Source organism: Mandrillus leucophaeus, unplaced genomic scaffold, assembly GCF_000951045.1.
Source record: "Mandrillus leucophaeus isolate KB7577 unplaced genomic scaffold, Mleu.le_1.0 Scaffold467, whole genome shotgun sequence".
NCBI lineage: Eukaryota > Metazoa > Chordata > Mammalia > Primates > Cercopithecidae > Mandrillus > Mandrillus leucophaeus.
Window position 1 is genome coordinate 297223 of NW_012104998.1, and position 24785 is coordinate 322007.

Here is a 24785-nt window from a genome sequence, read left to right on the forward strand (position 1 = left end):
GTACGTGAGTACAGCCATTATGGAAAACAAAATGAACGTTCCTCAAAAAATTAAACAGAATTGCTCTATGACCCAACAATTGCACTCCTTGGTATGTATTTAAAGGAAGTGAAATCCGTATGTTGAATAGATATCTGCAATCCCATGTTTATTGCAGGACTATACGCAATAGCCACGATATAACTGACTTAAGTGTTCAAACTGAATGAATGGATAAAGAAAATATGATATATATACACAAAGGAATACTATTTAGCTATTAAAAAGAATGAAATCCTGTCATTTATAACACGAATGAACCTAGAGGATAATACATTAAGTGAAAATAAGCCAGATACAGAAAGACAAATGCCACATTTTGACTTATATGCCAAATCTAAAAACGTTGATTTATATGTAGTGAATAGAACAGTGGTTACCAGGGACTGGAGGTGGTAGTGGGAGGGATGGGGAGAAGGTGGTAAACAGGTAAAAAGTTACATTTAAAGGAGGGGCCCAGTGCAGTGACTTATACCTGTAATACCAGCACTTTGGGAGCCTGACATAGGACTGTTCGAGGCCAGGAGTTTAAGACTAGCCTCGGTGACATAGGGAGACCCCTATGTCAGTTTTTTAAAAGATAAAAAATTAGTCAGGCCTGGTGATGCATACCTATAGTCCTAGCTACCTGGGAGGCTAAGGTGGGAGGACTGCTTAACCCCAGGTATTTGAGATTGCAGTGAGCTATGAGCACACCTGCCACGGCACTCCAGCCTGGGTGAGATCAAGTGCCTGTCTCAAAAAAAAAAAAAAAAAAGGGAATAAGATTTGGTATCCTATTGCACAGCAGAGTGACTACAGTCAACAGTAAGGTACTCTGGATCCAGGCACTGTGGCTCATGCCTGTAATCCCAGCATGTTGGGAAGCTGAGGCAGGAGGATCGCTTAATGCCAGCCAGGAGTCTGAGACCAGCCCATGCAACATAGTAAAACCCCAACTCTACAAACAAATAATAAAATTAGCTGGGTGCAATGGTGTACACCTGCAGTACCAGCTACTAAGGAGGTTGAGGCAAGAGGATTACGTGAACGAGGGAGTTCGAGGCTGCAGTGAGCCATGATCACATCACTGCACTCTAGCTTGGGCAACAGAGCAAGATCTTGTTTCAAAAAACAAAAAACAGATCAAGTATTGTGTACCTCAAAATAGCTAGAGGAGAGGATTTTAAATGTTCTCACCACAAAAACACGGTGTTTCAGGTGATGGATATGCTAATCACCCTAATTTGATCATTATAATGTATACATGTATCGAAACATCACACTGTACCCCATAAATATGTACATTAGGCGTCAAAAATAAATTTTAAAATAGGAGGTGAAAACAACAGGATGCAATTATTTTCCAAAAGCGTTGTTTTTATTTATATAGAGTCCTAACCACTTCAGTGGCAGGAGGAGTGGGAGAGGTTCCTTTTTCAATCCAGGGACCTCCATAATGTTGGTTTGTTGTTACCAAACACACAGGTAAGTGGCATCACGGATCTGGTAAACTAACGACAATGTTTAGTCTCTCTCTGCTAGAGCAACAAGGTGAGCATCAATCTCTGCTTCTGTAAGAATCCTAGAAGGCAAAAGGGGGAAAAAACCAACCATTTAAAAAAAAATTTCAAACACACATAAAAGTTGGATAGTATAATCAACTCCCATATACCTATTGACCTACTTCAACAATTATCAATTTATAAACCAATCTACACACACTTATCCTCCCTCAGATTTTGAAAGAATTCCCAGATAATATATCACCTTCACCTATACACAAAAATGTTTACTTATTAATGACATCAGATTTAGAATTGTATCTTGAAAACAAAATTCTTTAGTTGCAGCTAAGACAGAAAATATTTCAATTGAATAATATAAAGCTAAACTATAAAGCATTCTATTTAGCTTCTATGTCAAAAGGCATTTATTTTCATTTTTTTATTTTTTTTGAGACAGAGTCTTGCTCTGTCACGCAGGCTGGAGTGCAGTGGCGTGATCTCGGCTCACTGCAAGCTCCGCCTCCCAGGTTCAGGTGATTCTTCTGCCTCAGCCTCCCAAGTAGCTGGGACTACAGGCACGTGCCACCACGCCCAACTAATTTTTGTATTTTTAGTAGAGACGGGGTTTCATCATATTGGCCAGGCTGGTCTGGAACTCCTGACCTCGTGATCCACCTGCCTCGACCTCCCAAAGTGCTGGGATTACAGGCGTGAGCCACCGTGCCCGGCCGTCAAAATACATTTATATGTAGTATAACTCAAATTTATGTCAGCTCAAAGATAAAAATTCGTGAAGAAATTTTAAGCATATTAAAGTGTTCAGATTCAGTGAAAATAAAGTTGTAATTCTATGAATAGTCTACCAGCCAGAGAGTGCTCCATGTTGAACACATATTTTCTTTCTTTTTTTTTTTTGAGATGGAGTCTGACCCTGTTGCCCAGGCTGGAGTACAGTGGCATAATCTTGGCTCACTGCAACCTCCACCTCCCGGGCTCAATCAATTCTCCTGCCTCAGCCTCCAAACTAGCTGGGATTACAGGCATCCACCACCACACCCGGCTAATTTTTGTATTTTTAGTAGAGACGGGGTTTCACCATGTTAGCCAGGCTGGTCTCAAACTCCTGACCTCAAGTGATCTGCCCACGATGGCCTCCCAAAGTGCTGGGATTATAGGCGTGAGCCACCATGTGCGGCCCTGAACATGTATTTTCTAAATGATGTTTGCCTCGAAAGGAATCAATTGTTTGGCAACCTTGTTAATGTGACCTATTACTACCAGACTTCTAACAAGTAAAATTTGTCAAAAGAACATTTTTTAGTGCAACTGAAGGCAATATTAAGCAGTTTAAATAGTTGTTGATGCTTATGCTATGTATTGTAATTATTTACATATATTTACTATCACAGAACTTATAAATGATAAAGTTTTTTGAAGACAAGGTTTTTGGTACCTTACCAATTTTAAAAATAAGAGATACAAATACAATTTTAAAGGTGGCAGGAAGGTCTCCAAACAGAAAAGAAAACAAGAACTAATTGTAGGTTCCTTAGAGAAATTTTAAAATTATTATTGCTGAAATTTTTACTGCTTAAAAAAAAAAAAAAAGGCACCTTTTTTGAAAGCAACTTGATCTCCACTCCCACACCTCACCCCTACCCCAATCCAAGTTATAAGACTTCTTCCTATAGGGAAAAAAAGCTAAGACAGATTTTTTTTTTTTTTTAAACAGATGGGGTCTCACTATGTTACCCAAGCTACAGTGCAGTGGCTATTCACAGGCACTATCATTGTGCACTACAGCTTTCAACTCCAAGGCTCAAGCCATCCTCTTGCCTCAACCTCCTGAGGAGCTGAGACTACAGATGCATGCTACATCACCCAGCTCCTGTCTTTTTTTTTTTTTTTTTTTTTTAAAGTCCTATGAATTCTTCTAAATCTGTCATGTTTATATGACTTATCTGTGGGCAACCAAAAGAACAAATTAGGAAAAAATAAATAAATAAATAAAACGAAAAACCTCTTCAAGGTCTAGTTAAGCTTAGTTTACCACTCCCATACCCACACCACAACCCTGATCATGTGTCTTTATGGTTGTGATCTAACAGTAGATACACCTCATAGTTAAAATGCCTCCCAGTAGTTCCTTGCATCTGTGGATTTAACTGTAGTATTTTCATTAGTTAAATATAACACATCCTGGTCCATGGTATATAAACTGACTCACAGGTTGCTGGGAGGATTAAATGAACTGACTATGTGAAGCACTCAGTATGGATTTGAATCATGGAAGTTATAAGGCTGATGTGTGGGAGTTAGTCACTTAGTGAGTAAGAACACTCACACCCATATCCAGCATCTGCAAGTCAAATAGCTGTATTCAAAATGTGGGCTTTCCAAAGATCTCCAGATAAGGGTCTGACATATATCAGTAGCTCATATTGCTCCTAAAAGTTCTACTTAAATAACCACTAAATAACCAAAGTTCTATCTGAAAAACTTGCAAACTACTACTTTGGGAATTGACTTTGTATTGGCCTTAAACTAAAAAAAAGAAAACACAATGCTAACTTTTTTCCTTACATAAGGAAGGCAGGAAGGTAACTTTATGTTATCTCTGGTGTCAAGAAATAAAACCACTATGAAATAAGGAGAAAAGCTTTCATATCTGACTCTTAAAGAGAGTACAGTAAGTTTTAAAACAGATCTCAGGTGCTAGGGGGGAAAAAAAAAAAACTATAACGGCAGTTACAGAAAAAAGATTTCCCCCACAAGTTATAGGACACATGAACTCACATGCCTCCACCTTTCTAGTCTGCATTTGGCCCACAATATCACTCACCTGAATTTAGGATTTTCAACTGTCACTGCTCCAACTTCTATTTCTGAAGGTTTGAAATCAATTGATAGAACAGTAGACAGGCATGTAATTGCAGTCTGAAAAAGAGTATGTAATGTTAAAATACAGTATTTTTTAGAGATTCCAAGGTTTTCTCATTCCTAGTTTATTCAAATCAGGAGTCAATCAGGAGCTCCGTGTTTTAATGAGGTAGTTCAATGTTACTCACAGACTGCTTAACTCTAATGCATGGCCACCCAATGATGAGAAACTTGTTTCTACCAAGTCAAATAATAAAGGGGTCCATTAATTAATTAAATAGGATGATTTATACAAAACAGTTTATTGCCTTCATGACCCAGGCACTACGCTTCACTTAGCACTTGGGGTGAAATGGGAAAAGGATAAAGATGAATTATACTCCTTGTACTTTCAAGGAATTTACAGTAAAAACAATTTAAGAATGTTTTAAGTGTTCTTTGTTGTTGATATATATATATTTTTTTCTTTGAGACACAGTCTCACTCTGTCGCCCAGTCTGGAGTGCAGTGGCGCCAGCTTGGCTCACTGCAACCTCAGGCTTGTGGGTTTAAGCAATTCTCCTGCCTCAGCCTCCTGAGTAGCTGGAATTACAGGCGCCCGCCACCATGCCCAGCTAATTTTTCTATTTTTAGTAGAGACGGGGTTTTACCATGTGGGCCAGGGTGGTCTCAAACTCCTGACCTCAGGTGATCTGTCTGCCTCCCAGAGTACTGGGATTACAGGTGTGAGCCACCATGCTTGGCCTTCAGTGTTTTTCTACCTGATGTGGTTATTTATATAATTAATTAAGAATTGCAATTTTAAAAACCTTCAAGAAACATTTAGACAGGGCCCAGTACTTCCTGAACATGAACTAGCTTTTTATCTCCTTTAAGCATACTTCGAAACCAAACATAAAAGCATTAGATGGTAATTTTTATTTGGTCATTTATCAGAAGCATGTTGTTAGCGTGTTCAGAATGGTTTTAATTCCAGACTTAAACACTCCACATCTACTAAAATTTTTGTTTTTAATTTCTTGGCAGTAAATAGGACTGGCCTCGAACACCTGGACTCAAGCAATCCTCCAGCTTCAGCATCCCAAGTAGCTGGGACTACAGGTGTGTGCCACCATGCCCAGCTAGTTCCTATTTTTATTTATATTTTCCTATTATATGTGTCTTGTTGAAAGTCACCTCAAATACATTATGAAATAATGAATTGAGTGAATAAAAGTAACCCAAATTTTTCTATGTCAGCTGTATGATATCAATTTCATTATTAAGTTGACAAACTTGAATCCTAGGATGTAATTCAGGAATAGCTTTTTATAGAAATTATACAAAGATCCTCACTGTTCTATGTAACATAAAAAAAGTCAGCTCCTTTTGGTTGACTTACTTCCACTGTCTGTTCAAATGTCCAGTCAAATTTCTTCTTCACTTTTTTTTCAAGGAAGCTGGTTGACTCAGTTTGTTTAACTCCTGCTGCAGTAGCTTTAAACCCACAGTAGTAACCTGCAGGATCACACTTATATACCTGAGGGCCTTGCTCTTCATCTATACCAATTAAAATCATACCTAAAAAGAGAAAAGACCCTAGTTAAATATGTTTTAGTTTTATACAATGACATCTCCTCTTTCTTGGTGGTGTCACATAGCTGCTGCTAATCATTACTTTAGCCATCAATTTTAGGATATGTATTTTCCTTTAAGAAAACTGATAAACAAAATACAGGTTATCACCACAGGTAAACTAGGTAACAGATAAATTCCCATTTCACAAAAGGATTTATCACAGATTTAAAAAAACAGTTTGAATAATTACAAATATAATTTAAAAATAGTTTTTCCAATTCTTGCTGTTATCCAAGCATGGTTATTTGAACCCTAACCCTTCAAGATGTTGCCTGGTCAAATAAACCTCAAAAACATTTTTTTTTTTTTTAAGAGACAAGGTCTCGCTGTTGCCCGGGCTGGTCTCGAACTCCTGGGTTCAAGTGATCCTCCTACCTCGGCCTCCCAAAGTGTGCACCACGGTGCCGGGCCCAAAAACACTTTTGTATACCTTTTCTGGAAACAGATAATAAATAATAGCATATTAAATGCTCTGAAATATTTTGTTGCAGACTGACCTATTTAACTTAACTCAGTAGTTCTTCAGTTTGTTTGACCAAGAAATACCCTTTTTTTTAATTTTTATTTTTTTTAAGAAATACCTATTAAGGTTCCAGGGAACAGTGTATGGGACACACTTTGGCAATGCTGGTGCAAACTGAAATACACTTACGGGTTACCTGCTCACTTTTACACTGCTCATCTTCATTACTGTTGGTATATACTCCTCTAGTAAGTCACACAAACCAAGCTCTAAATTCTATACAGCTAACTTTGTTACTACAATTCTAATGTCACCACATTATAGGCATACAATTAAAATAAACACCATCATTAAATTTCTTTCTACTCAGTAGAACAGGTAACAAAGTTCTTAAGGTTTAACTGCTTTCTTATATTTGATATATACAAAATATAAGGGCAACACAAAAAGGTACCCACTTACTGCTTGGGGAAACAACAAATACTTCTTTCCTTCAAGGTCTTGCAAGATGAATAGGATTTAAGTAAATTTTTTTTTTTTTTTTTTTTTGAGATGGAGTCTCGCTCTGTCACTCAGGCTGGAGTGCAGTGGCGCAATCTCGGCTCACTGCAAGCTCCACCTCCTGGGTTCACACCATTCTCCTGCCTCAGCCTCCTGAGTAGCTGGGACTACAGGCGCCCGCCACCACGCCCAGCTAATTTTTTGTATTTTTAGTACAGACGGGGTTTCACCATGTTAGCCAGGATGGTCTCGATCTCCTGTCCTCGTGATCCGCCCGCCTTGGCCTCCCAAAGGGCTGGGATTACAGACGTGAGCCACCACGCCCGGCTGGATTTAAGTAATTTTTAAGTGAGAAGCCAAGAGGGTCAGATGCTAAACAGAAATCATTACACTGACTGCTTTAATGCTCATAAATGAATGACACAATGTCAGAAACAAACATGCATTGAATTCTTCAGGCTAATTTATTACATTACATCTAAAAATCAGTAAATCTCATCCCTCTCCCAATAAAATTTTACTTGTTTTCAAAAACAGAAATTTATTCTAAAAATGTGAATCACAGACCTGTGTGTGACCCTAATTCTTTAGGGTGGTCAAAAGAAACAGCTACATTGTTAAGATGCCTGATGGAGGTATTTCTATGGAATTAGTAATCTAGAATTGCAGTAGAATCTCATTACAACATCCTAATAAAATTAGGACTTGCATCTTTCAAATCACATACTCCAAATGGAACTATTTTGATAAAAAGTCTAAGAGCATCTAAAGCTTAAAGATACTGCCTGACATATGTTGTGAAACCTATCCTTTAGTTCTGATTTGTTAAAAAGATTTTCCCACTCTATTTTCCAAACCACATGTTCAGAACTCAAGTGTTATTTAAATAACTCTGTATACATGTTCTGTAAAAAGTTACAATTCATCAATTATTTGGGAGACTTCTTAGCATACTTACAACAACCAAGAGGCCTCATTTCAGCATTCTGTGTGTAGACCTGAGAAATGTCGGCAATTCTTTTACACAGCATGTCCACAGGAATCTCATAGCCATACTTGTATTTCCAGTTAGCTGCCTCATAGCGTGCCCTCTGTACCTGGGATCTGCTGTCAGCTTATAGCATAAGAAACAAAGGTTTATCTGGTTAGAAGGAAAGAACAAACCTGAAAGCCAGGCAATTTAGCCAGGCAATTTTCCCACCATATAGATATACATGAGTTAAAGAGAAAGGGTCCACTATGGCTTTTTGTCCCCCAATGAATACTAAATAATTCATCAACAAGTATACAAAAAAAATTTAAAAACATGAAGCTCTCTACACAGTACTGCCCTTTTATACTGAGCCTTTCATTAGCAGTCAAAATAGTTTCTACAAGTATCCAGTAAGAATAAGCATTAAAGAGGCAGGGCATGGTGACTCAACACTTTGGGAGGCCAAGACAGGCGGGATCATTTGAGGCCAGGAGTTCAAGACCAGCCTGGCCAACATGGCGAAATCCTGTCTCTACTAAAAACACAAAAATTAGCTGGGCGTGGTGGTGCATACCTGTAGTCCCAGCTACCCGGGAGGTTGAGGCATGAGAATTGCTTGAACCCAGGAGGAAGAGACAGCCTGGGTGACAAAGTGAGACTGTCTCCAAAAACAAACAAACAAACAAACAAACAAAAGCATTAAGGAGAATAATCTTTCTTAATCTTTGTTTTTAGGCTTAAATTAATAAATTAGTTTTTCATTTATTTTTTAGAGATGGGGTCTTGGACTGGCACCCAGTGAGCCATCATAGCTCACTGTAGCCTCCTACCTCAGCCTCCTGAGTAGCTAGGACTACAGGGATGTGCCACCATACCAGCTAATTTTTCTTTTTTCTTCTTCAGATGGAGTCTTGCTCTGTTGCCCAGGCTGCAGTACAGTGTCATGATCTTGGCTCACTGCAACCTCTACCTTCTGGGTTCAAGCAATTCTCTTGCCTCAGCCTCCCAAGTAGTTATGATTACAGGCACCTGCCACCATAGCTGGTTAAGTGTTTTGGTATTTTTATTTTTACTTTTTGAGACAGAGTCTCACTCTGTTGCCCAGGCTGGAGTGCAGTGGTGCAATGTCAGCTCACTGCAACCTCTGCCTCCTGAGTTCAAGCAATTCTCCTGCCTCACCCTCCGGAATAGCTGGGATTACAGGTGTGCACCACCATGCCCAGCTAATTTTTGTATTTTTAGTAGAGATGGAGTTTCACCATGTTGGCCAGGCTAGTCTCAAACTCCTGACCTCAAATGATCCGCCTGCCTCGGCCTCCCAAAGTGCTGGGATTACAGGTGTGAGCCACCACGCCTGGCCTTTTCCTGTATTTTTAGTAGAGACGGAGTTTCACCATGTTGGCCAGGCTGATCTCGAATTCCTGACCTCAAGTGATTCACCTGCCTCAGCCTCCCAAAGTGCTGGGACACAAGTGTGAGCCACCGTGCCCAGCCCCCAGCTAATTTCTACATTTGTTATAGAGATGGAGTCTCACTATGTTGCCCAGGCTGGTTTTGAACTCCTGGTCTTAAACAATCCTCTCACCTTGGCCTCCCAAAGTGCTGGGATTACAGCTGTCGGCCACTGTGCCCAATCTAAAATAATTTTCATAATAATTCTCACTCACTTCTAACCGGTGCCATTATAACCAGGTTTGAGATATACTAACGTAGGTCCCCTTAAACTACTAACAATAGCTGAAATAAGATAAAATCATCTATGAAAGGGGTCTCACCAGCTTCTCTGACAGTAGCATAAACATTTAATTATACTATATGTATAATTTCAAAAAAGCCCACAATACTCTTAAAATATTGATACTAGTCTTGAAGACTGCAAATCCACTCATGGCACCTGAAAATCAGGCAATCAGATAAGTTTAAAATTAATACAAAACTCAAAATAGTTTGAAGAAAATAACAAAAGGCTTGTATATCTACACATGTCTAGCTAATTACCTGTCATTCCGGTCATCACACAACCAATGTTTTCAGTTATCTTGAATAAGTGAGTCACTGTGCTGGAATCCAATAATTTGTCCTAATAAGCAAAATAAACAAAGATAATTTTTAAAAACATGTACAGGTTTCTGTGTAGTTATAAAAAAAAAATATGTTTTTATTTTTAATTTGCCCTGTTTCTTGGAGAAAACAATACTATGGAACCATAAAAATAAGCTATATAATAAATGTCTTCTGACCATTTTATAGTTAAAATCAATTTTAAAAAAAGGGTTTCGAGGAGCTCTATTTTCCTTTTTTAGATGATACTTTTCCTGTGGACAAACAATAGCTTAATAAAAATTTGTCTCAAGGTCCCCAAAGACAAAAGATTTAAATCCCATTATGCTTACAATCACACCACGAAGTTTAATATGCTAATTCTGTCCACACAGCTGAACTGTATATAGACATTCAATAGACACTTCTTGGATGACAGGAAAGCAGAGTCAAAGCAAGAATCATGTTAATATTTTTTTTTTATGTTAATATTTGTATATGAAAATACACTCTTCTACAAACCCATGAAAAATTCTTTTCGTTTTTTTGAGATGGAGTTGCGCTCTTGTTGCCCAGGCTGGAGTACGATGGTGTCATCTCGGCTCACCATAACCTCCACCTCCCGGGTTCAAGCGATTCTCCTGCCTCAGCCTCCCAAGTAGCTGGGATTACAGGCATGTGCCACCACGCCTGCCTAATTTTGTATTTTTAGCAGAGATGGGTTTTCTCCATGCTGGTCAGGCTGGTCTTGAACTCCCGACTTCAGGTGATCTGCCCACCTCAGCCTCCCAAAGTGCTGGGATTACAGGCGTGAGCCACTGCACCTGGCCGAAAAATTCTTGTATCCTATAATTAATTATTTGGGCAGTATTACTTACAGGTACTTTCTTCTGTGTGACAATTACTGCACAGTCTTTCCCTCTGACAGCTACTGATGTAAGGCCGCCCTGGTTAATAGCCTTAAAAGCATATTCTGGAAAACAGAACAGTTTTTTTTAAGTTGGAATAAATTATTGTAGATTCTTGCAATGAAATAATAGTCATTAAAAAGAATGACAAAGAGCTACATAAACATGAAAGGCTCATATAGGATTCCAAGATGTGCAAAATGAAAATAATAATAATGACCATAAGTCACAGTTAAACCAACTCCATTTCTTCCATTTTCATTTTACTGAAATTATTTTCATTAGGCTGATGCATCCAATTTCTAATAAAGTTTTTTTTTTCTGAAACAGAGTCTTGCTCTGTCACCCAGGCTGGAGTGCAGTGGTGCGATCTCGGCTCACTGCAACCTCACTGCCAGGTTAACGCTAGTCTCCTGCCTCAGTCTCCCAAGTAGCTGGGATTACAGGTGCGTGCCACCACACCTGGCTAATTTTTTTATTTTTAGTAGAAACGGGATTTCGCCATGTTGGCCAGGCTAGTCTTGAATTCCTGACCTCAGGTGATCTGCCTGCCTTGGCCTCCCAAAGTGCAGGGATTACAGGTGTGAGCCACTATTCCCCGCCCCAATCATACTGCATACTGATCATAAAGATCATACTGCATCTTTATCAATGATGTTTTGTCATTTCAAAAGTTTTTTTTTGTGGCCACTATTTCTAAGTCTGGTTTTCCCAGGTCAAATTTAGCTGCTCTAAATTTTTTCCAGACTTAATACTTCTGTGAACTTTTGGTCAGTAACTAATTTGACCACATGCAGTTTTAATTGCTGTTTGATTATTCTGCATTGATTTTTGTCTATCAAGTTGAATATTTCTGGATCATGCTTTTTGCAATTTTCATGTTACCTACAACATATGACTCTATCTTTTTTTTTTTTTTGAGATGGAGTCTCACTGTCACCCAGGCTGGAGTGCAGTGGCATGATCTCAGCTTACTACAACCTCCGCCTCCCGGGTTCAAGCGATTCTCCTGCCTCAGCCTCCAGAGTAGCTGGGATTACAGGTGTGCACCACCATGCCCAGCTAAGTTTTTGTATTTTTAGTAAAGATGGGGTTTCACCACATTGGCCAGGCTGGTGCCAAACTCCTGACCTCAGGTGATCCACCTGCCTCGGCCTCCCAAAGTGTTAGAATTACAAGCGTGAGCCACCACGCTAGGCCAACATATGACTCTATCTGTAACAAACTTCAGCTTATGCACGTCTAGCTGCTGTCAATCCATTCTATTGGTTAAAACACTAGGATCAAAATAATAGCTTACAAAAAATCTACTTTGGCACCATGTAGTATAACTGATAATGGTTGTCTTTGGACAGTATGATTACAGATGAGACTACCAATTTATATGCTATATATTTCTGCAAATTTTTTTTTTCTTTTTGAGACAGAGTCTCGCTCTGTCACCCAGGCTGGAGTGTAGTGGCATGATCTCGGCTCACTGCAACCTCTGCCTCCCGGGCTCAAGTGATTCTCCTGCCTCAGCCTCCTGAGTAGCTGGGATTACAGGTGCCCGCCACAATACCCAGCTAGTTTTTGTATTTTCAGTAGAGATAGCGTTTCACCATGTTGGCTAGGCTGGTCTCAAACTCCCAACCTCAGGTGATCCACCTGCCTCAGCCTCCTAAAGTGCTGGGATTACAGGTGTGAGCCACTGCACCCAGCCCAAATTTTTCTTTTTAAAAAAATTTTTAGTAGACATGAGGTCTCACTATGTTGCCCAGGCTGGTCTTGAACTCCTGAGCTCAAGTGATCCTCCCATATCAGCATTCCAAAGTGCTGAGATTACAGGCGTGAGCCACCAGGCCACTCTCTGCAATATTTAAATTTAATAATAGACACATATTTTGGTGGGTTTTGAGATAGGGTCTTGCTGTTGCCTAGGCTGGAGCACCAGGGCATGATCATAGCTCACTGCAGCCTCGACCTCCTGGGCCCAAGTGATCCTTCAGCCTCAGCCTCCTGTGTAGCTGGGACCACAGGTGTATACCACCACATCCAACTAATTTTCAGATTTTTTCTGTAGAGATGGAGTCTTCCCATGCTGCCCAGGCTGGTCTCAAACTCCTGGACTCAAGCGATTCTCCCACCTCAGACTCTCAAAGTGATGGGATTACAGGGATGAGCCACTATGCCTGGCCTGTTCAGTTTTAGTTAAAAATAGATATGGGGTCTTGCTATGTCTCCCAGGCTGGTCTCAAACTCCTGGACTCAAGCGATTCTCCCACCTCAGACTCCCAAAGTGATAGGATTACAGGGATGAGCCACTATGCCTAGCCTGTTTATTTTTAGTTAAAAATAGATATGGGGTCTTGCTATGTTGCCCAGGCTGGTCTCAAACTCTTTGGCTCAAGTGATCCTCCCACCTTAGGATTACAGGCATGAGTCACTGTGCCTGGCCTGGACACATATTTTGTAATCAGGGGAAAAGCAACAAAAATCAATACATGCTCATGGTAGAAAATATGAAAACACAGAAGATAACTTTTAGATAATTATTCATAATCTCAATCATTATTTACATTTTGACATGTAACAGATTATTTCAAAATTCTGTCTTCGAGTGTTACTCTGGGCACTGAGTCTGAGTCCTGGCCTCATGTGTTCAAAAAGTCATAGGTGATAAGGACCAGCTGAGAAAGCTACTGCCTATCACGCTAAAGAATCTCCTTTAATAGAAACTGTAATAAATCATCAAATATTTCTAAATGGCTAAATATTTAAGAGAGGACAAAAGAATAGAGCAAAAATGATTATAGAAAAATCGCCTTAAGGAAATCCTTGGTTGGGTGCAGTGGCTCATGCCTGTAATCCTAGCAATTTGGGAAGCCAAAGAGGGAGGACCGCTTGAGCCCAGGAGTCCGAGGCCAGCCTGGGCAACATGGCAAGAGCCTGTTTCTACAAAAAAATGTTAGCTGGGCATGGTGGTGCGCCTGTGGTCCCAGTTCCTTGGGAGGCTGAGGCAGGAGGATCACTTGAGCCCAGGAGAACGAGGCTGCAGTGAGCTGTGCTCGCACCACTGCACTCCAGCCTGGGCAACAGAGCAAGACCTTGTTTCAGGAAAAAAAAAAAAAGAAAAGAAAAGAAATCTTCAAATATGGCTTGGATTTAACTGGTTTTATCATTATTATCATTATGGAGCAAGAGACAGCATCTTGCTCTGTCACCCAGGCTGAGTACAATGGCACAATCATAGCTCACCGCAGCCTCAAACTTCTGATACAGACCCTCCCACTTTAGTCTCCTGAGCAGCTGGGACTACAGGTGGGTATCACCATGCCTAACTAATTTAAAAAAAATTTTTAGGGATGAGGTCTCACTACATTGCCCAGGCTGGTCTCAAACTCTTGGCCTCAAATGAGCCTCCTGCCTTGGCTTCTGGAGTAGCTGGGATTACAGCAGGTATGAGCCACAACCCCAATTTAATTGGTTAATTATAATAGCAAAATTTTACCATCCCGTTACACTACAAATACCTTTTTTTTTTTTTTTTTTTTGAGATGGAGTCTTACTCTGTCGCCCAGGCTGGAGTACAGAGATGCGATCTTGGCTTACTGCAACCTCTGCCTCCTGGGTTGGAGCAATTCTCCTGCCTCAGCCTCCCAAGTAGCTGGGATTACAGGTGTGCACCACCATGCCCGGCTAATTTTTGTATTTTTAGAGATGGGGTTTTGCCATGCCGGCCAGGCTGGTCTTGAACTCCTTGCCTCAGGTGATCCACCCACCTCGGCCTCCCAGATGCTGGGATTACAGGTGTGAGCCACTGCGTTCAGCCTACGCTACAAATAACTTCTAAAAAAAAGCTGGTGCCTCCCTATCTGTGGGGATTGGTTCTAGCACCTCCCATGGATACCAAAATCCACAGAAACTCAAGTCTCTGATATAAAATGGCACAGTATTTGCACATCGCCTATGTATATCTTCCTGTATACTTGAAATTATCCCTAACTTGGCCAGGCATGGTGGCTGACACCTGTAATCCCAGCACTTAGGGAGGCAGAGAGAGGCGGATCACCTGAAGTCAGGTGTTCAATACCAACCTGGCCCAAATGGTGAAACCCTGTCTCTATTAAAAACACAAAAATTTGCCGGGCATGGTGGCAGATGCCTGTAATCCCAGCTACTCAGGATGCTGAGGCAGGAAAATCGCTTGAACCTGGGAGGTGGAGGTTGCAGTGAGCTGAGATTACACCACTACACTCCAGCCTGGGCGACAGAGCGAGACTCCGTCTAAAAAAAAAGAAAGAAATTATCTCTAGCTTACACTACACAAGCTAATACAATGAATGAGACTCCATCTAAAAAAAAAAAAAAAAAAGAAATTATCTCTAGCTTACACTACACTAGCTAATACAATGTAAATGCTAAATAGTTGTTATACTACATTGTTTAGCGAATAGTGACAAGAAAAAAATCTGTACGTGTTCAGTACAGGAGCAATTTTTTCCCTTAATATTTACGATCAGCTGGTTGAATCCATGGATGAGGAACCCATAAATATGGAGGGCTAGCTGTACAACTTTCACACTGCTTCTTGGTTCTGATCCTGATATGGCTAATAAAGCTTCTATCAGATCAGCCCTCCACAAATAAAAACTAACTCTAAACAAAACAACAACTACCTAAAGACACCACAAAGTCAGATTCTAGAGGGGAAGTCAACAGTTGGGAGAAAGAAATGGCATGAGTTGAGCTTCCCATTTTTGGGGCTCATAATCTGAGAGCCGTAAAGGCTGAACTCCCACAGAAAACTCAGTCTTTTTGGCCTGAAGAACTAGAGAACAGTTTGGGGTAACAATAGCTGCTAGAAAACGAGGGAGAGAAAGGAGAGCACTAGGGAGTAAGAGTCCCAACTTCTATATATAAACACTGCCCAAATCTCTGGCAGATTCCATAACAACACACACAAGGCAGACTCCAAGCGGCCCAATTAAGGATAAAAGAAACAGAGTGAGATTTAAGATGCCACCCAAGAGACAGACTTTGTAGCTTGAGAATAACCAAATTAACTGCCTACTAGAACAAAATAAGTCAATACTCTTTGGAGAATTATAACAGAATCCAGAGTCTTCACAAAATAACATTCATAAATGTCCAGGATACAATTCGGAATTCTCAACACACCAAAAAACAAACCAAGTCAAACTAAAAAACCAAAACTAAAACCAAACAACAAAACCCAGGAAAATTGTGTTTAATTCTCAAAAAGAACAATCCTGAGATGACCCAGATGTTGCTGTATTAGCAAAGATTTAAAAACAGTTATTATAACTATGCTCAATGACATGATGGAAAATGTTCTCAAAATGAAAAATGACAGGAAATCTCAGCAAAGAAAAAATGAAAGAAGCAAAAGGAAATTGTAGAACTGAAAAATATAATACATAAAATTTAAAAATTCACCAAATGGACATAACTGTAGAATGGAGGTGAGAAAGGAAAGAGTGAGTGAATATGAAAATGCATCAAATTATCCAATCTTAAAAAGGCAGAAAAAATAGTTGGAAAAACACAATGAATCTGTGGGTCTACATCAAAATGTGTAAGATATGTATAACTGGAGTCCTATATGGAGAGCAAAGAATGCGGAAACAAAATCTGGAGAAATAATAGCTAAATATGTTCAAAATATGGCAAAAGACAAAAAAACTTCAGATTAAAGAACCTCAGAAAACTCCAAGCAGAACGAAAACAAAGAAAATCACATATAGATTCATTATGGTCCAATGTCTGAAAACCAAAAATAGAAAAAATTTTGAAAACAGAGAAAAACAAATTATACACAAGAGAACAATATATAAATGTCTGCTGATTTAATCTGAAGATAGTGGAATAACATTCTTAAAGGGTGAAAAGAAAAACCTGCCAATTCAGAATACACACAACAAAAATATCCTTCAAGAATGAAGGTAAAATAAAGACACTTTCAGATGGGCATAAGAAACACTAAAGACAATTCTTCAAGCTGAAGAAAAATGATATTAGATAAAAATTCTGATCTTAAAAAATGAGCAACATCAAAAATGGTAAATATCTGAGCAAACACAAAGAATTATTTTATTCCCTTCCTTAAAAATACATGACTGTTTAAAGGAAAAGTTGTAACACTTGTGGAGTTTCTAAAATATGTAGATGTATTACTTTATAGAAGGGAAAGGCAGTAAACAACATTTCAAGCTTTGCACTTTCTTTTTTTTTTTTTTTTTGAGATGGAGTTTCGCTCTTGTTGCCCAGGCTGGAGTGCAATGGCACGATCTCGGCTCACTGCAACCTCTGCATCCTGGGTTCAATCAATTCTCCTGCCTCAGTCTCCTGAGTAGTTCGGATTACAGGTGCCGCCACCACGCCCAGCTAATTTTTGTATTTTTAGTAGAGATGGGGTTTCACTATACTGGCCAGGCTGGTCTCGAACTCCTGACCTGAAATGATCTGCCCGCCTCAGCCTCCCAAAGTTCTGGCATTACAAGCGTGAGCCACCACGCACGGCCAAGCTTTCTACATTTTCAGTGAAGTGATAAATACTAACTCTTAAGAAGACTAAGAGATGTATATAATCCTTAGAGCAATCACTAAAAAAAAAAAAAAAAAAAAAGCAAAGTAGTAACCAAAAAATTAATAGATTAAAATGAAATTCTAAAAACTACTCAATCCAACAGAAGGTAGGAAAGGAGGTACAAAGGAACAAACAAGCAAACAAAACAGAAAAGCAAATAATAAAACAGTAAACTTAACTCTAACCATATCAACAACTGCAGTAAATGTTAAAGGACTACATATTCCAATAAGGGCATAAATTGTTAGAATGGATAAAAAAGCAAGACCTGCCAGGCATGGTGGCTCACGCCTGTAATCCCAGCACTTTGGGAGGCTGAGGCTGGTGGGTCACCTCAGGAGGTGTTCGAGACCATCCTGGCCAACATGGTGAAACCCTGCCTCTACTAAAAATACAAAAATTAGCCGGTTATGATGGCACACGCTTGTAATCTCAGCTACTTGGGAGGCTAAGGCAGGAGAACTGCTTGAACCTGAGAGGCGGAGGTTGCGGTGAGCTAGGATCGGGCCACTGCACTCCAGCCTGGGTGACAGAGCGAGACTCTGTCTCAAGATTAAAAAAAAAAAAAAAAAGGCAAGACCCAACTATATGCTGTCTATCAGAAACATGCTGGTAAATGGATGAAACAGCAGCATACCACGTAAACAGTTAAGCATAAGGAAGCTGAAGTGGCTATATTAATATCAGACAAAGTAGACTTCAAGACAAAATATTATCAGAGATAAAGACAGACATTTCATAATGGTAAAAGGATCAATTCATAAAAAAGACATAAATATATATGCACCTTATAAGAGAGCTTCAAAACTGACAAACTTACAGGGAGAAATGGCCAGTCCCACATGGTTGAAGATTTTAACACTGCCACTCAGCAAATGTTAGAAATGGAAAGAGAAAAAAAAGAACGGAACCACATTAGGAACCACCTTGACCTAGTTATGTGTAGAATACTACTGGCAACAAATGAAAAACATAAAGAAACTATGACATAATAAATGTGTGTTGTTTAAACGCCACTAAATTTGTAGTGATTCTGGCTGTGTGTGGTGGCTCCTGCTTGTAATCCCAGCACTTTAGGAGGCTGAATGAGGAGGATCACCTGAGCCCAGAAGTTTGAGACCAGCCTGGATGACATGGCCAGAAATGAAGCAAGAGTAACAGACAACAAGAGAAAAACCAGCTAAGTCAAAAACTGGTTCTTTGAGTCAATAAAATCGTTAACCCTCTGGTAGACTAGTAAATGCATGCCCAAAAGATATCTATGTCCTAGTCCCTGGAACCTGTGAATGTTAACTTATACAGCAAAAGCAGGCAGAAGGTCTTAATAGAGGTGATTAAGTTTTTCCTAGGGAAAAAAAAAATTCTTAGTAACACTTGATCCTCAATCCCACATAGCAACTGGCCACCGAGAAAAAAAAATCACCTAAGCTGAGCAGGTGTTTTGTAGTTTTCCATGGGTCCCACCATTTCCTGTTATCTTTCACCCAGCCTGTTTCACTCACTGGCATTACTTATCTGGTCTGTGTAAGCATTTGTGTCCGTCATCCCTGAACTAAATAAATGAATACATGCTTATTGCTTAAATAATGCAAAAAGGTAAAAGCCACAAAAGAGTATCTTCCCTACCACATAAACTTTTGTCCCACAAAATAAAAAACACTTTACATATAAAAAATGCTTCTCAACAGAGAATGCACTTGCGAATTTACCAGGATTCATTAAGGGGGCCCTCATTCTTTATATAGACCAGTGCTGTCCAACAGAAATTTCTGTGATGCTGGCAATGTTCTATATTTGCAATGTCCAATATGATAGTCATTAGTCATATGTGGCTGTTGAGCACATAAAATGTGGCCAGTGTAACTGACCAACTGGATTTTAAAGTGTTTTTTTTTTTTTTTTTTTTTTTTGAGATGGAGTCTCATTCTGTCACCCAGGCTAGTGTGCAGTGGAGCGATCTTGGCTCACTGCAACCTCTGCCTCCCAGGTTCAAGTGATTCTCCTGCCTCAGCCTCCCGAGTAACTGGGACTACAGGCACACACCACCATACCCAGCTAATTTTTCTGTATTTTTAGTAGAGACGGGGATTCACCATGTTGGCCAGGCTGGTCTCAAACTCCTGACCTCAAGTGATCTGTCTGCCTCGGCCTCCCAAAGTGCTGGGCCTATAGATGTGAACCACCACGCCCGGCCAAATTTAAAGTTCTTTGTTAGGAATATCATTTCTACTATTCCTCTCCTTCTTATCTGAACTTCCCTTCTCAATCTTCTTCACCGCTTTCATCTCTTCAGCCAGCTCCTGAAATACTGGTATTTCCCAGAATTCTATTATTTTCTCCATCCCTGGATGATTTTACCCTGTACCATGGATTCAGCTATAACCGAGATAATCACTACTAATCTGTCTTCTCTAGCTCTGGACTTATAATCACAAATGTCTATTTCTTCAAATACCTATGCTTATTAGCCACAGACATGACTAAAAATAAACTCTTCCTCTTTATAAGCCTGCTTCTTTTCTTACAGTCCTTATTTCATAATATTATTACTAACCACTCAGTTTTTTAAGCTACAAACCTGGGTTATCACTCTTGACTCTAACCTCCTGCTTTTTCCCAACAAACATCCACTCTTATACCTATGATTTGCTTTAATATACTCTAGAAGAGAGGGGAAAGTGTGTGGGAAAGGGAGGAAGCAAGAATGACAAAATACTGACATCAGATGAAGCTGTGTGATGGGTACATGAAGGTCACTATACTAGTCTATCTACATTTGTCTAAAGTTTTCTATAATAAAAATTTGAAAAATAAGCTCGAGAGACCCCTCCATCCTTTCTCTCTTATTACCTTAATTCACTCATTAGGGTTTATATGAATTACTGATACTGAGCAAACCTCTTCTAACTGTTCTTCCTGCCATCAGTCCCCTTTTTATTTTCTTTTCTGAGACAAGGTTGTCCAGGCTGGAGTGCAGTGGTGTGATCGTAGCTCATTGCAACCTGAAACTTTTGGCTCAAGCAATCCTCCTACCTCAGCCTCCAGAGTATATGGGACAACAGGTGTGTACTACCACACCTGGCTAATTTCATTTTATATATTCTGCAGAGACAAGGTCTTGTTATTTTGTGCAGGCTAGTCTCGAACTCCTGGCCTCAAGCAATCCTCCTGCTTTAGCCTCCCAAAGTGTTGGGATTCCAGGTGTGAACCATCAGTCCCCTTTCTAATCCCATTTCTACACTCAACTTTTCTATTATATTACTTAATTACCCTGCCATTCTTAAAGCCACCCCCCACCCCCAGCTCTGTCCAAAACACACGGAACAAAGTCCAGACTCTAGCATGGTACTCAAGCCCCTTCAAAATATTACTATAATTACTCTTCCAGTTGTTACTGTCTATACTCCATCCACACTGACTGATCTATGCACTGGTCCCCCAAATTTCTTTATTTAATCTTCATCTGGGCCGATTCATCTCTGAGAAGCCTTTCCCGGCTCTCCTAGGCAGTTAGTCACTTCCTATAGCACCCTTTTTGTACTATTTAGTACTCATCAAGTTGCGCCGTAATTTCAATAAAGGCTTGTATAAATGAATCCCCATTTTAACACTACTGCCATTAAATGTTTTAAAATAATTTCCAGAAAAATGGAAACTGCCAGAACAAAGAATCTAGAGACAACACCTAGATTATCTTTTAAAGAAACACTAGCAGGGTAAAAAGTAGTATCACAGCTTAAAGCAGATACAGACAACCTATGGTACATGAAGGCCAATTAGGAAACAAGAGGCCGGGCGCAGTGGCTCATGCCTGTAATCCCTGCACTTTGGGACTTTGGGAGGCTGAGGTGGGTGGATCACTTGAGGTCAGGAGCTCAAGACCAGCCTAGCCAACATAGTGAAACCCTGTCTCTACTAAAAATATAAAAATTAGCCAGGCGTGGTGGCAGGTGCCTGTAATCCCAGCTACTAGCGGGGCTGAGGCAGGAGAATTGCTTGAAACCAGGAGGCAGAGGTTGCGGTGAGCCGACTGCGCCACTACACTCCAGTCTGGGCAACAGAGTGAGACCTGTCTCTTATACACATCTAGATGTGTATAAGAGACAGATCCAAGATCGCACCACTGCACTCCAGCCTGGGCAACAGAGTGAAACTCTGTCTCCAAAATAATAATAATAATAATAATAATAATAATAATAATAAAGAAATAAAGATAATAAGAGCTTATGGGGCAGCATTTTAAAAGGGTATTTTTTAAAGTCAGGATTCAAATGTTGGCAACAGTACTTAAACACTATTTACATCACCAAATATTTTGGTTTGGGCTAAAATTTTGGAAACTTACAAAACCCCAAAACTGAATAAAATATTCTTGAATGTCCAAGATTATGCAAGAAAATAATAAATGAGAGTCCATTTTCATTTTCCTTTTTTTTTTTTTCCTTTTCTTTTTCTTTTTTTGAGATGGAGTCTTACTTTGTTGCCCAGGCTAGAGTGCAGTGGTGTGATCTCAGCTCACTACAACCTCCGCCTCCCAGGCTCAAGCAATTCCCCTGTCTCAGCCTCCCTAATAGCTGGGTCTACAGGCGCCTGCCACCACACCCAGCTAATTTTTGTATTTTTAGTAGAGACAGGGTTTCACCATGTTGGCCAGGCTGGTCTCGAACTCCTGACCTCAGGAGATCCACCCGCCTCGGCCTCCCAAAGTGCTGGGATTACAGGTGTGAGCCACCACGCCCAGCCCCATTTTCCATTTTTTAAATGGGAAAAATTATAATGCATTACACTCGACTCCAAGCCCCCAATTTTCTAAATCTTAAATACATAGTAAAATACCTAAGTATTAGATTGAACCACACAAAACTGCCATTTTTACAGGTTAAAAAAAAGTCAAAGAGTTTTTTTTTGTAGTTCTACAAAACCACCATGCAGTTTCACGGTTCAACCCAACAACAAACCATTAGGTTAAGAAGTAAATTGCTTCCTTGCTCAAACAAAATGGTATAAACAGTTATTCTGTATGTAGAAATGTCACTTCCACAGTAATATCTTATTTGCTTTGTTTCCTTCCCTACAATTTTCCCCAACACTTCTCCAATTTTTCTCAGATTCATTTATATACTAGAAAAATACAGTGGCTAAACATAAAAGGCACGGTGGCAAAATGTTCAGGACAAGCACACAATGCAAGACAATGGCTCATAGTGTGCACAGCTCAGGCTGTGAGAACAGCAGAGATATATATTCCCTTTATGTCACTCATCAGGCTTTGCAAAGCATTTACAGGTGATTCTGAGGTCCTACCAATTATTAGAAATGTAACTTAAGACTTTTCTCACCCATAATTTTGTTTAGAATGCTGTAGAGTTTCAGGATGTAAATATGATTTTCTTCCATATAAACATGGGCTTGAAAAATAAAAGCGAATTGAGAGATACACATTCTATGAGTTTAGTTATTAAAAAACAAGGGATGTTCTACTGGGGCAAGGAAAGTATATTCATGTTCAATTTCAATGCTGTGTGGCAAAAAAAAACTTTTGTTATTAAGATTTTTTTGAAGCTGCTAATTTGCTTTTCCCTAAACTTTTAGGCTACATAATTGAGATCTGTGGTTCACTATAAAGTGCCTCTTAACCTTTTACTCTTTAGAACAGTGATTCCTCAATGGGGTGGGGTCATTAGAAATCTTGACACTGGGGGAGGGGGAATATGAGGTTTGAAAATACAGCGGTATTTGATCCCATCACCTTTTTTGTGTAGTTATATACATATTTATGTATATATGCACATGTATGTATGTATGTGTATGCATGCACACACATGCAATGAATTTCAAATCAGATTCAAGGAGGGCATGAGAAGCCTGGGTTGAGAAATACTGCTTTGAAATAAGAATATTTTTTCAATTGCAAAAGAGGCAAATGGTAAGTACTTCTCAGTCATTTGTGAAATTTCTGACTCCATTTACATCAGCCATTTGTTTCTTCTTGACAGCATCCCCTACAGAAAACACTAATTGAAGGTGGGGCATGGTGGCTCACACTTCTAATCCCAGAACTTTGGGAGGCCGAGGTGGGCGGATCACAAGGTCAGGAGTTCAAGACCAACCTGGCCAACATGGTGAAACCCTGCCTCTACTAAAAATACAAAAATTAGCCGGGCATGGTGGCAGGCGCCTGTAATCCCAGCTATTCAGGAGGCTGAGGCAGGAGAATCATTTGAACCCGGAAGGCGGAGGCTGCAGTGAGCTGAGATCACGCCATTGCACTCTAGCCTGGGCGACAGAGCAAGACTGTCTCAAAAACAAACAAAAAAACCCAGAAAACACTAATTGAGTGCTTACTATATATATACACCAGGCAATGTTTTAAGAGCTTTTACATTTATTGACTAATTAAATCCTTAAAGCCCTATAAGGTTGGTGGTTATTATCTTTACAGATAAAAAGTTCTTAGAGCTGGTATGCAGCAAGGACTTGAACTCAAGAATTCTGGCTTCAATACACAATGACACTTCTATATTTTATTTTCAGTATGTCTCCACCAGTCCATTTCTTTCTAGTTCCCTATCAGCATGCTCCCTTCTTTGTAGCAACCAGGCAATGCTCACATACACCTGGCAAGCAAATCCAAATAACTACTCCTCTTCTTTGCCAGACCTATCCAGCAAAGGATCAGCAAACAGAAAAGAAGGGCCTAAAAGTAGCCAGGCTGAATTTGGCCAACTAGGGCCTGAGTCCCATTCCCCCCCAACACACCTCCTCCCTCTAGTAACTTGGGCAATTCCCAAAAGTAGATTACAAAGCTAGGTGTTCTACAATTTTTAACATATGAATACATGCACAAACATACAACTTGCATATGTACATTAAGAGAAATATTTCAGGCTGGGAGCAGTGGCTCATGCCTGTAACCTCAGCACTTCAGGAGGCCGAGGTGGGCGGATCACCTGAAATCAGGAGTTCAAGACCAGCCAGACCAACATGGTGAAACCCCATCTCTACTAAAACTGCAAAATTAGCCAGGCATGGTGGCGCATGTCTGTAATCCCAGCTACTTGGGAGGCTGAGGCAGGAGAATCGCTTGAACCCAGGAGGCAGAGAATGCAGTGAGCTGAGATCGTGCCATTGCACTCCAGCCTGGACAATAAGAGTGCAACTCCATCTCAAAAGAAAAAAAGAAAAGGTCTTTCTCTCCACTCCCTGGGAGCAAACACTGCCAATAATGTTATTAACAATTATAAATTATGTTTATAATTATGATTGGCATTATAACCTTTTTTTTTTT

The 24785-nt window shown here is 39.9% G+C and overlaps 1 protein-coding gene across 8 annotated transcripts in view; it reads right to left on the reverse strand.

Annotated features, from left to right (window-relative positions):
* Positions 1 to 1377: 1377 nt before the first annotated feature.
* PSMA6 (proteasome (prosome, macropain) subunit, alpha type, 6) overlaps positions 1378 to 24785 on the reverse strand; it is a 51856-nt gene continuing 28448 nt past the window's right edge. For 4 of the 8 annotated variants that reach the window (XM_011995040.1, XM_011995043.1, XM_011995038.1 and 1 more), the window contains exons 2-7: positions 10879 to 10973; positions 9959 to 10040; positions 7946 to 8101; positions 5788 to 5966; positions 4369 to 4463; positions 1378 to 1603 (exon numbers count right to left, since the gene is read on the reverse strand). In XM_011995040.1, the coding sequence (XP_011850430.1) occupies positions 1546 to 1603; positions 4369 to 4463; positions 5788 to 5966; positions 7946 to 8101; positions 9959 to 10040; positions 10879 to 10973 (665 nt within the window). In that variant the 3' untranslated portion in view covers positions 1378 to 1545. Of the gene's footprint in view, positions 1604 to 4368; positions 4464 to 5783; positions 5985 to 7945; positions 8102 to 9958; positions 10041 to 10878; positions 10974 to 20395; positions 20421 to 24785 lie in introns of those variants that run through there. The other 4 variants (XM_011995039.1, XR_001007658.1, XM_011995037.1 and 1 more) reach the window with 4 other exon arrangements.